Genomic DNA, 14,162 nt, shown 5'->3' with positions numbered 1-14,162 from the left:
GCGCAGCCCCCCCCCTCCCCCTATATATACTTGAGGTCTTGAGGGCTGCCAACATATGAGTTTGACCTCTCCTTGGCGCAGCCCTACCTCTCTCCCTTCTCCTCTCCCGCGGTGCTTGGCGAAGCCCTGCAGGATTGCCACGCTCCTCCACCACCACCACGCTGTTGTGCTGCTGCTGGACGGAGTCTTCCTCAACCTCTCCTTCTCTCCTTGCTGGATCAAGGCGTGGGAGACGTCACCGGGCTGTACGTGTGTTGAACGCGGAGGTGTCGTCCGTTCGGCACTAGGATCTCCGGTGATTTGGATCACGACGACTACGACTCCTTCAACCCCGTTCTCTTGAACACTTCCGCTTAGCGATCTACAAGGGTATGTAGATGCACTCTCCTTCCCCTCGTTGCTAGTCTCTCCATGGATAGATCCTGGTGACACGTAGGAAAATTTTGAATTTTTGCTACGTTCCCCAACACCTCGAACACCTTGTGCGCGTCGGCCGCCAGCTCAACAAGTGAGCTCGCCGGCGCTTCGGTAGCCGCCGCGCCAGTCGCACGCCCTGCAAGCTTCTTCCTCGATGGCTTCGAGGAGCCGGAGCCGTCCGCTGCCTTGTTTTTCTTCGCGGATACCTTGCCCTTCTTCGGCCGCCGCATTTGGGAGCTTCAAGAGGAGGGCACGTGGCTTCACGGCGGGCTCCGGCGCGACGCCGCCCGCCGCTGAGGTAATCCGTGGCGCCATGAAAAGGCAGTGCGCCATGCCGGTGCTTGGAGGAGCTCCGGCGGAGGCAAAGCCAAAGCTCCGCGCTAGGGTTTGTGGCGGCGGCAGCGGAGGGGTCACGGGTGTAGGAAGGGGTGAGGGGGTGCTGACGCGGGTGTCCATCAGGTCCATTCGCCGCCGCCGGCGCGGGCGGGGCGAAGGTGGCGCGGCGAAGAGAGTGCGGCGCGCGGAAGCGGGCGCACCAAATACACAACATGCAATGGAGATTCGGACCGCGCACCCAACTCTACATGCCGCGCGCGCTTATTGCGCGTCCGCTGTTGCCCCTATACCGATTGCACGCGCGCTAAAAAGGGTAAATTTGCGGCGCGGCGCTTATTTAGCGCGGCTGTTGGAGATGGTCTAAAAGTGCCCGATAAATTCTACTCGACAAACACTACAACACTCAGACAAAGCTATGGATTCTAGCAGTGTATATATGTGTCTTGCTTGTGATGCACGCGATGTGATGACAAGTTGACAACCATAATTCTTGAGTAGAATCATCTCTACTCTGCATGATTTTATTTCCAGCCACCTACTACCTCCGTCCTGGTTGGTTTACAGGTCTCCTTTGTAGTTTGTGCCAAATTTTGACTAAAGATTTAACTAACAAAATATTAATGCATGTTAAAAAAAATTATCACATTGGATTCGTATTTTTGAACATAATTTTTAAAAATATAATGTTTGGTGACATGCGTGAACATTTTGTTGGTTTGATCTATGACCGAAATTTAGCACGAAATACAATGAGGACCAATAAACCCGGACGGAGCTAGTAATAGTTAACTTGATATGAAATCTCAAGGAGGTTGTTACTCCTCCTCCTCTACACTAGAAAAGGCTCTCGCCCTGCTTTAATTTAAAAAGCAAGACCAACATACAACCATAAAATACAACACGCCATCAGCATGCACGCATCCAATGTAAGATATGGAGCTGCTATGGAGTAGCCACAATACCCCATACAAGTCCAAGTACACAACATATAAACACTAAGGCTCACTAAGAAGTCGAACTAGTTCTCAACCGTGAGCAAGCCACGATGAAGAGACAAAGTAGCATGCCTAACGAACCAAGAGCTCCTAGGTGGTGCCTTCATGAAGGACACAAAACCTGAGCCCTGCCACCACCCAATCCAAAGGATCAAGACTTTCATGTAGAGCAACCACGAAAGGTACTTCAAGAAGGTGGCGATGTGCATGGATGACGCTTCCGTCAGCCTGACCAAAGGCATGAACGGTTTTCACCCTGGTAAGCTCGCTCCACCTTCGACACTGATCGTCAAGCAACAATCACGATGCCGCCTAGGCGGGCATGGTAACTAACCAGCTTCTAAGCCATGCGCTCAGCCCATGAGCACCACGGCTTCCACGATCAGGGTTACTGCCCTAGAGTCCAGACATCCAAGATTCCATCCATGGCTTCAGGCCATGCCTGACCGGCAGGGCCCAACCACCAACGAATCCACCAACACTCTTCTTGCCCAGCTTGGTCTAGGACTAGGAGGCACTAGGTTAGGGAAGAAGTGAAATTGCAGGACCAGAGCACATCGTAGACTGCCACCGCTTTGTGCTGGCTATGGGTGGCACGGCCGGATCGGCGCCACCCCTGTAATGCCCCACCATGTCTCCCTGCTGCCCATCACTGCGCATATGGCGAGCACCACATGTTGCCGCAGAAGGGCCGTGGAAGCATCAACAAGGGCCGTTTAGTGACAGCGTTAAAGCGTTTAGCAACAGCGTTCACATAAGCGTGCCTGCCCTAAGTATATATGCACGTTTAGCAACAGCGTTAAAGCGTTTCCTTGCGGATCCGAGTTCCAACCTGATCGACCGAATACGTATGGCAGTCTGTTCTATCTGCTCACCGGCCGTCCGGGGATAATAAATATCAGGCGTACGTACCTACGTACCTTCCGATCACGCACCGCACCAGACGTACCTGTCGTCTCAAGTCCCGATCCATCCAAACCCTAGCAACATTAATCCTAGCTAGCTAGCCAGGCACGCTATGGTAAAGCCGGCCGACGTGCTCGGCCTCACGCGGGGCTACAAGCTGGAGCCTCACGACGACGAGGCGGTGGAATATTACCTGCTCCGTCGACTCCTTGGCCAGGAGCTCCCGCTGGAGGGCATCATCCTCGAGGACGATCCGCTGAGCGCGCCGCCATGGGAGCTCTTGAACAAACACGAGCTGGAGGACAATGCTTTCTTCTTTGCCCACGGGCAAACCATCGACAGCAAGGGCAGTCGGAACAAGCGGACCTGCGCGGGCGGCGGGTGCTGGGAAGGGCAGAAGGTCCTCGTGGATGACAAGGAGCTCATCGTCCCCGACAGCGGCATGGAGATCACCTGGAAGAAGTACCAGCTCAACTTCCACAACGACGGCGAGAAGGGCAGCACGGGGTGGGTCATGCACGAGTACTCCGTCACAGCCCCGCCCGATCTGACCTCGTCGTCGCTCAGGCTGTATCGCATTTTGTTCAGTGGCCACGGCAAGAAGCGCAAGAGGGAGCCCGATGATTACGGCCGCGACCACGACGGTGGAGCTCGCGCGGCCACCCGGCAACCCATAGACGAAGAGTCCGAACTTCATCTTCTCGAGGAGCGGATTTCGGCGTCGGCAGATTTCGGCAGATCTTCAGAAGATCAGGATGGCTACGGTAACGCGGGAAACGCGACAGAGGATCATCACCTGCTGGGTTCTTCCCATGACTTGGGCCGCTCGTGGTTCTTGCCAGGCGGAGACCATGGAGTAGGGCCGGCCGCGGCGACATCAGGTCAAGACGCCCCAGCAGCTGGCGTGATACATGAGTTCGCCGGTGCAGATGATGGTGTTGCGACGGTGGAAGGAACGCTACCGTCCTCCGGCGCGATGGACGAGTCCTTCTTAGATATCGAGCTGCCAGAGAACATCAACTTCGACGAGTTCTTTGCCTTTGACGAGGTGTGCGGTTTGGAGGGACACCTCGACGGCCAGTTCTCCGGCACCAGCATGCATACGCAATTTTCCGGGATGCAGCCCAGGCCGAATCCTTACTACATGAGTTGCTAAATTGCTTAAGTTAGCATGAATGCGCAATTGTCGAGGACACACGCGGTAGCATGATTTGCTGATGGTGGCACCGTGTGCATGTATCACTTTGTAGTGTATCCAGATTAGATGACCCTTGTTTGTAATGCTATGCAGAAGGCCTGATCTGATGTGGCAGTTTGTAATACTTGATGAATTTGATTATAGAATTTTTCAAGTTTGAACTTAATTACTGATGATAAGTTGAAATTAATCTTGGAAGATATGCCAAGTCAGCATGCGCCAGCCAGTCATGCTCATGTGGGAGCTATGGAAGCATCGAAACTCAATTGTGTTTGATGGAAAGAGTCCGGACGTGCGACATGTGCTACGGCGGATAGCATCTGAAGGCGCGGTCTGGAAACAGGCAGGCATACAACTGATTTTGGTTGTTTCAACCGAAAGAAAAACATGTTACAATAATTTTGAAAAGCTACTTTAACTCATTACAAATAAAAAAATCTTGTTTCAAGAAGCTGGTATATGTCAAATAAAAATGAACTTAAATCATTTCATAAAACAAACTTGATTTACTCGTTTCGAATAACTCATCTGAAGTATTTCAAAAACCTGATATCGCTCAATTCAAAAAACAAATCCGCTCGCTTCCTAAAACAACTTTTGCTCGTTTCAAAAATTATGTTTCACTTATTTCAAAAATGATTTCGTTCATTCAAACAATGATTTCAAGAAACTAATTTCAGAAAACATATTACACTCACTCGAATGAAAAAGCTGGTATATTATATTTCAAGAAACTTATTTCAGAAAACATATTACACTCACTCAAATGGAATACCATATTTCACTTGTTTCAGAAAAGCGATTTCACTTTTTACAAAAGATAGATTTCACTCATTTCACTAGTTTCAGAAAACACATTATACTCACAATATACACACTGAAATAAGGAGTTTCACAAAAATAATCATTTCACTCATTTTAGAAAAATGATTTCACTCATTTTAAAATACTAACTTTGACATGCTTGAATTATTTCACTCATTTTAGAAAACTGATTTCAGTCAATATAAATTATTGATTTTCAATCATTTTGACTTAGAATATTTGTTTCAATTCTTTGAAATAATTTATATTTATGAACTTAGTGAAATTTGTTTAAACTAAGTGAAACCTATGAAACTAGAATTTTTTGGAGACTGTGAAACATGTTATTTTTAAGATTGATCTCGTTCTGCAGATTATGTTGCAAGGAATTTGAATATATATATAAAAAATCAATAACAAAATTTTAATGTGAAAGATAGTGGCTATCTAAGAGAGAGAGAGAGAGAGAGAGAGAGAGAGAGAGAGAGAGAGAGCGGAAAGAAGTTACATGCATGCGTGCACTGTGCTGACAAAAGCCGTACCTGTAGCTAACATTGTAGTCCAAAGTGGTGAAAAGATGTAGGCTAATTATATGACATACTACAGTGTTATATGAGAGGTGGGTTAAGAAAATACAGTGTTATACGAGAGGTGGGCACCAGAACACACGAATCGCAAGCCAGACGAACGGCAGATCGTTCACCGGCACCTCCCTGAACCGGTAAAAAGTGGTTTGCGTTCCTTTTGGCTCCAAGGGTTATCTAATCCCAAAATCTGAGTCGACCAATTCTGTTAAGATGTGCACCGGCCGTTGCACCTCAAAAAACATCACTATGTTAATCTATATCAATACCAATATATAAACATACATAAAGGGGCAGATGCAACTAATCTTGACCATCAAACCAGCTCAATCTAATGACCCAGACTGCCCCGGCGAGTGCTCGACATGTCTAGCGTGCAACTGATATCATTTCAAATATCAATATTGACACTAATCAAATAATTAACACACAAATAATATCCAACATAATATTTACATGCAATTAATATACTGCATAATATCAACGTGCACTGCACGTACACATTTCTAGTTTCAAGAAACACGGTAAAACCGCTTGAAGCAGAACTGGGCTGGCAAACACAACAACTAGGGTATGTGGTTTGTACGTGAACACTACTATTGTATTCTTTGCTAGGAGCGAAGAATAGAAATTCAATGATACTAATGCTTAGAATATCACGGCGAATATTATCACCAACAAGAATCAATTGTGTGCAATATTATACTACTCCCTCCTATACATTATTAATTGTCACTGATTTATTACAACAAGGTCTTCACGCTTGATGAACTTTATACTAAATTAGGGACAATTAATATGGATCCTCGATGTAGTTTATTTTGCTTTTTTGTTTTTTCAGCACGTTGTTTTGTGTGCAATCAGAAAGAAAAACAGCACACACACGTGCAAGCACTTTGAATAGCCAGAGGATATATATACATTGGTCAACATATCTATCAGATTTCGAGGATCACCGGATATAGATAGATCAGGACGACCGGTCACCGGATATAGATAGATCATTGACCATCTCCACTAGCTGTTTGATCTGCATTTCTGGCCTACAAAACCAGCAGCCGAAGTCGACGACGCAGATCGACAGCAGAGCAGGAAGACATGGAGATCGCGGCTGAGTGCGAGCACCGCATGGAGCCGGTGCTGGTGACCCCGAGCCAGCCGACGCCGGGGCACACCCTCTACCTCTCCAACCTCGACGACCAGTGCCTCCTCCGCTTCTCCGTCGAGTACCTCTTCGTGTTCGCGGGTGACGTCGACGTCGACGCCCTCAGGACGGCGCTGTCCAGGGTCCTCGTCGACTACTACCCGCTCGCCGGCAGGCTCGGGCCCGGGAACGACGGCAAGCTTGTCGTCGACTGCAACGCCGAGGGGGCGCTTTTCGAGGAGGGGTTCCTGCCGGGCCTCACTGCCGGCGAGTTCCTCCGGGGGTCTGCCATTGCTAAACCTCACGAGTCTTGGAGGAAGCTGCTCCGCGGGGCCGAGGAGCAGAGCTTCCTTGACGTGCCCCCTCTTGTCGTCCAAGTGACTCGCCTCGGCTGCGGCGGCACCGTCCTCTGCGCGGCCATCAGCCACTGCCTCTGCGACGGCATCGGCGCCGCGCAGTTTCTCCATGCCTGGGCGCGCGTCGCCAAGTTCGAAGCCGCCGACCACCACGTCGCGCCCTTCCACGACCGCGGCGTCCTGAGGCCGCGCTGCCCCCCGCGCGTCGCGTTCGAGCACCAGGAATACGCCATCAACTCCCTCCCCGGCGACGGTGACCCGGCGGTGACGCCCAGCCTCTTCGTCGGACCGCTGGCGCCGGTGTCTCTAACCTTCACGGGGGCACACGTCCAGCGCCTCAAGGACAGGTGCGCGCCGTGGCTCGAGGAGTGCACATCCTTCGAGGCGCTCGCGGCGCACGTCTGGCGCGCGTGGGTGCGGTCCCTCGGTCCTCCGAGCGACCTCCGCGTGAAACTCCTCTTCACCGTCGACATCCACCGTCGGGTGAAGCCGGGCCTCCCCGAAGGGTACTGCGGCAACGGCTTCGTGCTAGCGTGCGCCGAGTCGACGGCTAGGCAGTTGGCGGCGCCGTCGGGTGAGCACCACGCGGCGAGGCTAGTGCGGGCGGCCAAAGAGATGATTGACGATGACTACGTCCGCTCCACGGTTGACCTCCTCGAGCTGCGACGGGACGCCATGCCAGACCTCTCTGCAAGCCTGGTGATCTCAGCATGGACGCGGATCGGGCTGGAGGACCTGGACATCGGAGCCGGGCGGCCGGTGCACGTGGGCCCGCTGACCAGCGAGACGTACTGCTTGTTCCTCCCGGTGGTCGACGATCCCCGTGGCGTGACTGCGCTGGTGTCGGTCCCGGAGGCGGCCGCCGAGAGGTTGGAGGACCGGTGTCTTCATGGGTTGGATGACATGCATGACGTGGAAAACGACGAGCAGTAATGGTTGAAGCTAGAGTTCAAGGAAATATATATCAGTTTTGCTAGAACTTATCTAGATGAGATATAATTTGGTCTCATTCACATTTTATAGCCATTAGATATTATGCTATAAGATGCGTGTGTGCTGACGTGGGTTTTATCTCTTCTTGTTTTCAAAGTGAATGAGACCAAATTATATCTCATCTAGATGAGTTCTAGGTACTCCTCCAATATATATTGGATGTTTTCCCTACAACCTTAATCTTTCTTGCGGTTTGGCCTTTGAAGAGCGAATTTTATTTTCTAAAGGTAAAGGTATGTACGGTTCAGTGGCAATATCCACTAAATACTTTAGAGCATCTCCAACAGGTGCGTAACCATGCGACGCGCTAAAACAAGTTTACAGGGCCAAAATAGCGACTTTTAGCGCGCCAGAGAACGCTGGCTCCAGCGGTCGCTGCACAAAATTGCACGCCCGCCGCTCCAGCAGCCGCGCTAAACTACAGCAATCGCGAGCAGCTAGCGCTTGCAATATGTTCATTTTGAGACGATATTATGACATTTTAAACATAAAAAAGACGTAGTATAGTTTAGTTGCACGACACATCAACAATCATGCCACATCATCATCCAACCAAATTCATAATATAAAAGTTCACACAAACAAATGGCACATCAACGATCATGTCACATCCTCATCATCGTCCTTCCCTTCCTCCGATTCTTCATCCTCATCCAAAGACGATTCTTTCTCCTCCTCTTCATTGTCACGCGCTGCATCATCATGGGGAGCTCGAAAGGTGTAGGCAAGATCTTCAACGAGATCATGCGAAGGTATGTGAGGAGGCACACCGGAAGACATGCGTCCACCCATGTCACCCGGAGGTGCTCCCATGCCTCCCATGAGAGACGCAAAACTCATGCCTCCCATGCCTTTCATGGTAGCTCCAAAGCCACCCATGCCTCCCAAGCCGTCCATGGTAGCTCCGAAGCCACCCATGCCTCCTATGGTAGCCATGCCTCCCATGCCACCCATGCCTCCCATAGGTGCTCACATGCCTCTCATAGGTGCTCCCATGCCTCCCATGGCCATGGCTCTTTTTTGGATCAAGACTTCCTCACGGGCAAGAATGACGTACTCATTTTGCTTCTCATCGAGAGTAGATGTGTCCATGAAGAACAAGTACTTCTCCCATTCCAACATTCTAGTTCTCTCCTCCATGGCCAATTTCTTCTCCTCCAATGCCACCTTCCTCTCCTCGGCCACCACACTCCTCTCCTCGGCCGCCGCAACTTGGTTCCTTGCCATCTTCCTCATTTCGTGGGCTTCCTTTCTTGCGTTCACAATAGCTTGCATAGCATTTTCTAACTCACCATATATTTTCATCTTCTTCTTTTCTTTTCCGTCTTTCTTGCCCACATTTGGTATTTTTGGCTTGGAGTAGGCAACCAAGTTTGGTGTAGGGCTTCTCTTGCCATCTTCACGTGATGCCCCCTCGTCATCATCATCCAAATCAATTGTTCGCTTGCATTCGTTGCTCTCCTAATCGACACCTTCACGGGGCTTCCATTTCTAATCACCCTTCAACACATCATAGCAATGGGGCAAGGTAAATGGTCTCCCTTTCTTGATCTTCCCTTTCTTGGCCTTCTTCTCCTCTCCTTGAAATAAGTTTTGTGCAATAGTGAGCTACAAACAAACGAACAATTTAGCACTTGAAACACCAAAGAAGAAGCATGAACATGGAAGAAAAAGTTAGCACTTGAAATGACACTTACACAATCTCTATCGTTAGTGCCACTGGGTTTATCGTGTCAACCGCCTTAAGTGTGGCCGCCGACCTTTGACAATCTTTGTTGATTGTCTACCACCGGGAGCGAAGAGATCTTTCCGTGCCGTCAATTCCATTTTTATTGTGTAAATCAAAGTGCCCCTTCATCCGGATCCAATATGCATCTCTACTTGATCCCCTACAACGATGGCATCCCTAGACACTTTCAAACATGTATTGCTTAGCAAGATGTCTTTGTCCATGTGTAGTTTCCCGATCTTCCTTTCGGTGCATCAACGATACCTCACCATCCTCGTCCACCTCAAACTCATGATCATCTAAATGCACATCATTTGTTTGAGACCAATGAGAATTGTTGGAGCCAACACCCATAGTTGACATATATGTCTCATCATTGAAACTACAAAGTATATACAATAAAACAAATAAGCTATCCATATGTATCCATTCATGTAAAAAACAACAATGAAAAAAAGTGGGGGAAATCATACCTTGTAGGCATTTCATCGAACACCTTGTGTGCATAGGCCGCTGGCGCTTCGGCCGCTGCCGCATCCGCCGCTGCCGCATCCGCCGTGCGCCCCTGCAAGCTTCTTCTTCTGTCGCCTAGAGGAGCCGTCCGCCGCCTTGTTCTTCTTCCCGGACACCTTGCCGGCCTTCCCCACCGCCGCATTTGGGAGCTTCGAGAGGGGGGCACGTGGCTTCACGGCAGGCGCCGGCGCGATGCCACCCGCCGTGGTTGTCCGTGGCGCCATGGAAAGGCCGCACGCGAGACCGATGCTTGGATGAGCACCGGCGGAGGCGAAGCCAAAGCTCCCCGCGCTAGGGTTTGGGCGGCGGCGGCGGAGGGGTCACGGGTGTACGAAGGGGTGAGGGGGATGTCGGCGTGGCCGTCCATCAGGCGAATTCGCCGGCGGCGGCGCTGGGCGGGGTGAAGGCGGTGCCGCCGGAGAGGGTGGCGGCAATGCGGCGTGGGGCGCTCGAGTGTGCAGCGTGCGGGAGCAAGTGCGCGAAATAAGCCATGCGAGATGCCCTTTCGCTCCGTGCGCTGAACCACTTATGCCGCGCGCGCGTTTTTTGCGCCTCCGCTGGAGCGCCCGGAATGGCTGCGTGCGCGCAAAAAATGCTATTTTTTCAGCGTGACGCTAATATCGCGCCCCTGTTGGAGATGCTCTTAGAGAAAGGTGTTAGTGGCACTACTCCAATTATTATTTTCAACTAACCATATCGTTTAAACCATAATTTTAATTTTAACGTGTTATATGTAAAATTTGATTATAAAAATGTGTAAAATTTGAATATCATGTTCTTTTACGCGTTAAATATTTTTAAAATGCTATTTAGGGTGCAATGTTAATCAATGGCGCACAGTCCATCTTTATTTCATACCGGCGATTTGTATTGCAACATGTAAAATTAAAATTAATATTTGGGAAATGTTATAATCCTTGGGCATGCTACTTCACTAGGTTCTCTATTTGTACATGTTTCATGATCGAAGACCCTACACACGTACCTTTTCGTGGGGAAATTCACGCGCATACTTACCAATGGACTACACAATTTTTTTTAGTGAATACACAAAGAATTTTTATAGGATGTACAGACACTTATAAAATTCATGAACATCAGAAGTACATGAAGGTTTATTTTGAAAACATCCGAACTATTCGTGTGATAGTCATGAATGTTAATAGTGGAACCGATAAGTACATTTTAATCTGTGTTCCATCTATTGCATGTGATGGCTATACATATAGGCTTTCTTGAATAGACTTAATTTATAAACGTGGCCTCCTCAATGTCGAACAACACCGCAAAGATGATGCTCGAATGTGCTCATAGGTGCACGCCATCAATATGATGAGTTAGAATCAAAATTGGATCAAAATGATAGCGGCTCAGGTAAGAAACATTTATTGTCCCATTGCAACGCAAGATCATGTTTGCTAGTGAATAATAAATTCAAAACGAATTGAAAAGATCTAGAAAAAATCTGAAACTTTGGGGGATGAAAATAGATGATCAAACTTTTAATATTTTTGCAAAGTTTTACCCACAAATACCATTCGAGGAGCCCTCACCCAAAAAAATAATCACTGCTTAAAAGTGCACATAAACTTTGAACACTGATTTTGCTTTGTTAGGTGAGGGCTCCTCAAATATTATTTGTGGCTGAAAATTTGCAAGAACATCAAAAGTATGATCATCTTTCAGCCCCCAAAGTTGCAGATTTTTTGATTTTGTTTTCATTTTTTTATGAATTTACTATTCATAGAGGGAGTAGGGGCGTAGGGACACCCGGGTGTTGAAAGTTCTATCTCATGACTTTAAGATCGTGCACATATAATCCTGCGTGGAAAGTACTATATGCCTGACCATTCTTCAATGTGTATATCACATATAGGTCAAATCAGGAAGGTCCTTAACATTTTCTATTTTCTCAGAGGGAATATACAAGGTGAATGCATGACTCTGTCACTCTTTCAGCTTCTCCCTTGGCATGTTGTACAACCATAATGTATAAATCTGGCATGTAAATGTCCGTGGATGTGTCTGCATGCGTCCACAGACAACCCGATCACCCCTCAAAGGTCGGCTCACATCCGTTATTTTCAAAAAGTCACATACATGCCAATTATTAGGTACCAAACTCCTCGTAAACATCTTGTGTACTCTAGATTTTTCTATTTGCATATCTCTAATCGTGAAGTTAATTGCCAAGATATATTTGTGTACCACACACTTATTAAGATAGTTAACGACACACACATACATGTACGTTACATTAATATATGATTCACAAATTAATCCAAGAATACATGGGATTTCATTATTTCTGGTTTAATCACATTTAACTTGAATTGTTTTTAAAATCTTTTAAGGTGTATTTTATTTCAAAATATTTTTTATTACAAAAAATATTAAAATTTACCATAACAATTAGCTATCATTGCGAGTTGGAAAAATTACTTCTATCAAATATTCAAATTTAGTATAAATATTAATATTTAGTATCACACGCTCCTACGGTGGCTTCACAAGGAGTGTCAATTTCATTCACCCGTAGCATGATCGTAGCGAGAACAAAAAGCGAACCCTGGACGCCGGTGATTTTCCTTACACCAAAATTTTATGGGGACGATTGGCATGGCCGCGAGAGCGAGACAAGCGTGGAAAAATAAAAGCAAAGAAAAACTAAATCTGAAGCTGTCCGCGGGCGATGTCTAGCTAATGCATGCGTACCTCAGAACTCCGATTGACACCGGAGAGTGAACTCGCCGGCTATGTTGTGGCCACCGCCGCCTGCCGGTACGGACGATGTGTAGTGAATGCGATGGGGACTGGGGACGGGCATGCCATGGATTGTGGTTATATAGATGGAATGGCTTTTTGTGTGTGTATGTGTGTGTGTGTGTGAAGAGAGAAAGAGGATAGTTATGATCACTGTAGGATCCATTCTGTGATTAACGGAGGGGTTAGGCATGCTGCGTTGGTGTGTGTCAGACACCTGGCCGGCGCGTTCTTTGCTTCTGTGTAAACCGGGAGAGAGATTAGTCTCTGAGGAGAGAGAGAGAGAGTAACTAGGAGAGGGTGGGTGCATGCATGATCCTGGGTGCGTGGGATTGATTACGTCATCAGGGGCTCAGGAGCACCTCATCCTGGCGAGCAATTGGTTACTTTGGAGCATCTATTATCGGACTTGTCAAATCCAGCCTCATGAATGTTCACAATCATATCCGATAGTGATCTCACATAGCATTCGAGGCTTCTCATATGTTCTACCAGACATCCACATTTTTCATACCTAAACCATTAAATTCATGCTAATCTATGCACATCCATCTTTCACATGAATATTACAAGTAAAGAGCATTTGTTCATAGCGAAATTACATCGTGCAAGCTTTTCTCCTGGCTGGCCCTCCACAACAGGATCCTCACAACTGATTGGCTAGCCAAAAGAGCATTTGTTCATAGCGAAATTACATCGTGCAAGCTTTTCTCCTGGCTGGCCCTCCACAACAGGATCCTCACAACTGATTGGCTAGCCACGTGCGGCTGGACGCATGGCCCCCATCTACCAGCTTTGTCTTCGCGGCCTATAGACCACTGAACATCTACGCAAGACCTGTCCATTCACTTCTATTGTCCGCAACCTTGTCCTGATTGGGTGGGAAAGCCGTTGACATTCTCTCCGGCCGTTACTTCCTCCTCAATTGGCGCTTGGTGGAATGATGGCCTCAAGAATACTGACAAACTACCTGAGAAGGCGACGCAACGGCTTCCTCATTTATACAACTAGATGATACCCCGCGCGTTGCTGCGGGAATTTGTTGCATTGTATAGGAGAAGGATTTATTAAGTGAGTAAATAGTAAACCGTGAAAAAATTCATTAAAAAAGTTATGAGAGGCTTCAAAATTTTCATTGATAAAGAAGGTTAGCTTGTCAGTTTCATAATGTTTTCATAGTACTGAAGTAGTGAACTTTTTGTTAGATTATCAGCGAAGATTGAACCAATGAATCGTAATGCATATGAAAATATTTAGTTGAACATGCTGGAACAGAGAGACCTATATGAAGATAAAAAAAAAGTCAATTAGCTATTTTTAGTTGAACACGCTGGAAGAGATAGCCTTACATGGAGAACAAAAGGGTCATCTAAGGTGACTGAGTGAAATTTTGAAGATGTACATTTGACCGAACTGAAAAGGGG

General features: G+C 47.7%; 1 protein-coding gene across 1 annotated transcript; it reads left to right on the top strand.

Moving 5' to 3' along the window:
- The first annotated feature begins 6,338 nt into the window (after positions 1–6,338).
- Positions 6,339–7,795, top strand: LOC119367177 (fatty alcohol:caffeoyl-CoA acyltransferase-like). The gene has a single exon (XM_037632772.1). It carries the CDS (start codon positions 6,339–6,341, stop codon positions 7,671–7,673), a length of 1,335 nt encoding a protein of 444 aa, XP_037488669.1. The 3' UTR covers positions 7,674–7,795.
- The last annotated feature ends 6,367 nt before the right edge of the window (positions 7,796–14,162 follow it).

Source organism: Triticum dicoccoides, chromosome 2B (assembly GCF_002162155.2).
Source record: "Triticum dicoccoides isolate Atlit2015 ecotype Zavitan chromosome 2B, WEW_v2.0, whole genome shotgun sequence".
NCBI lineage: Eukaryota > Viridiplantae > Streptophyta > Magnoliopsida > Poales > Poaceae > Triticum > Triticum dicoccoides.
The sequence above is the reverse complement of the archived record's forward strand: the minus strand, read 5'-3'. Positions and strand labels throughout refer to the sequence as shown.

Coding starts and splice junctions, on each gene's coding strand:
- LOC119367177 (XM_037632772.1), top strand. CDS start 6,339: ATGGAGATCGCGGCTGAGTGCGAGCACCGCATGGAGCCGGTGCTGGTG.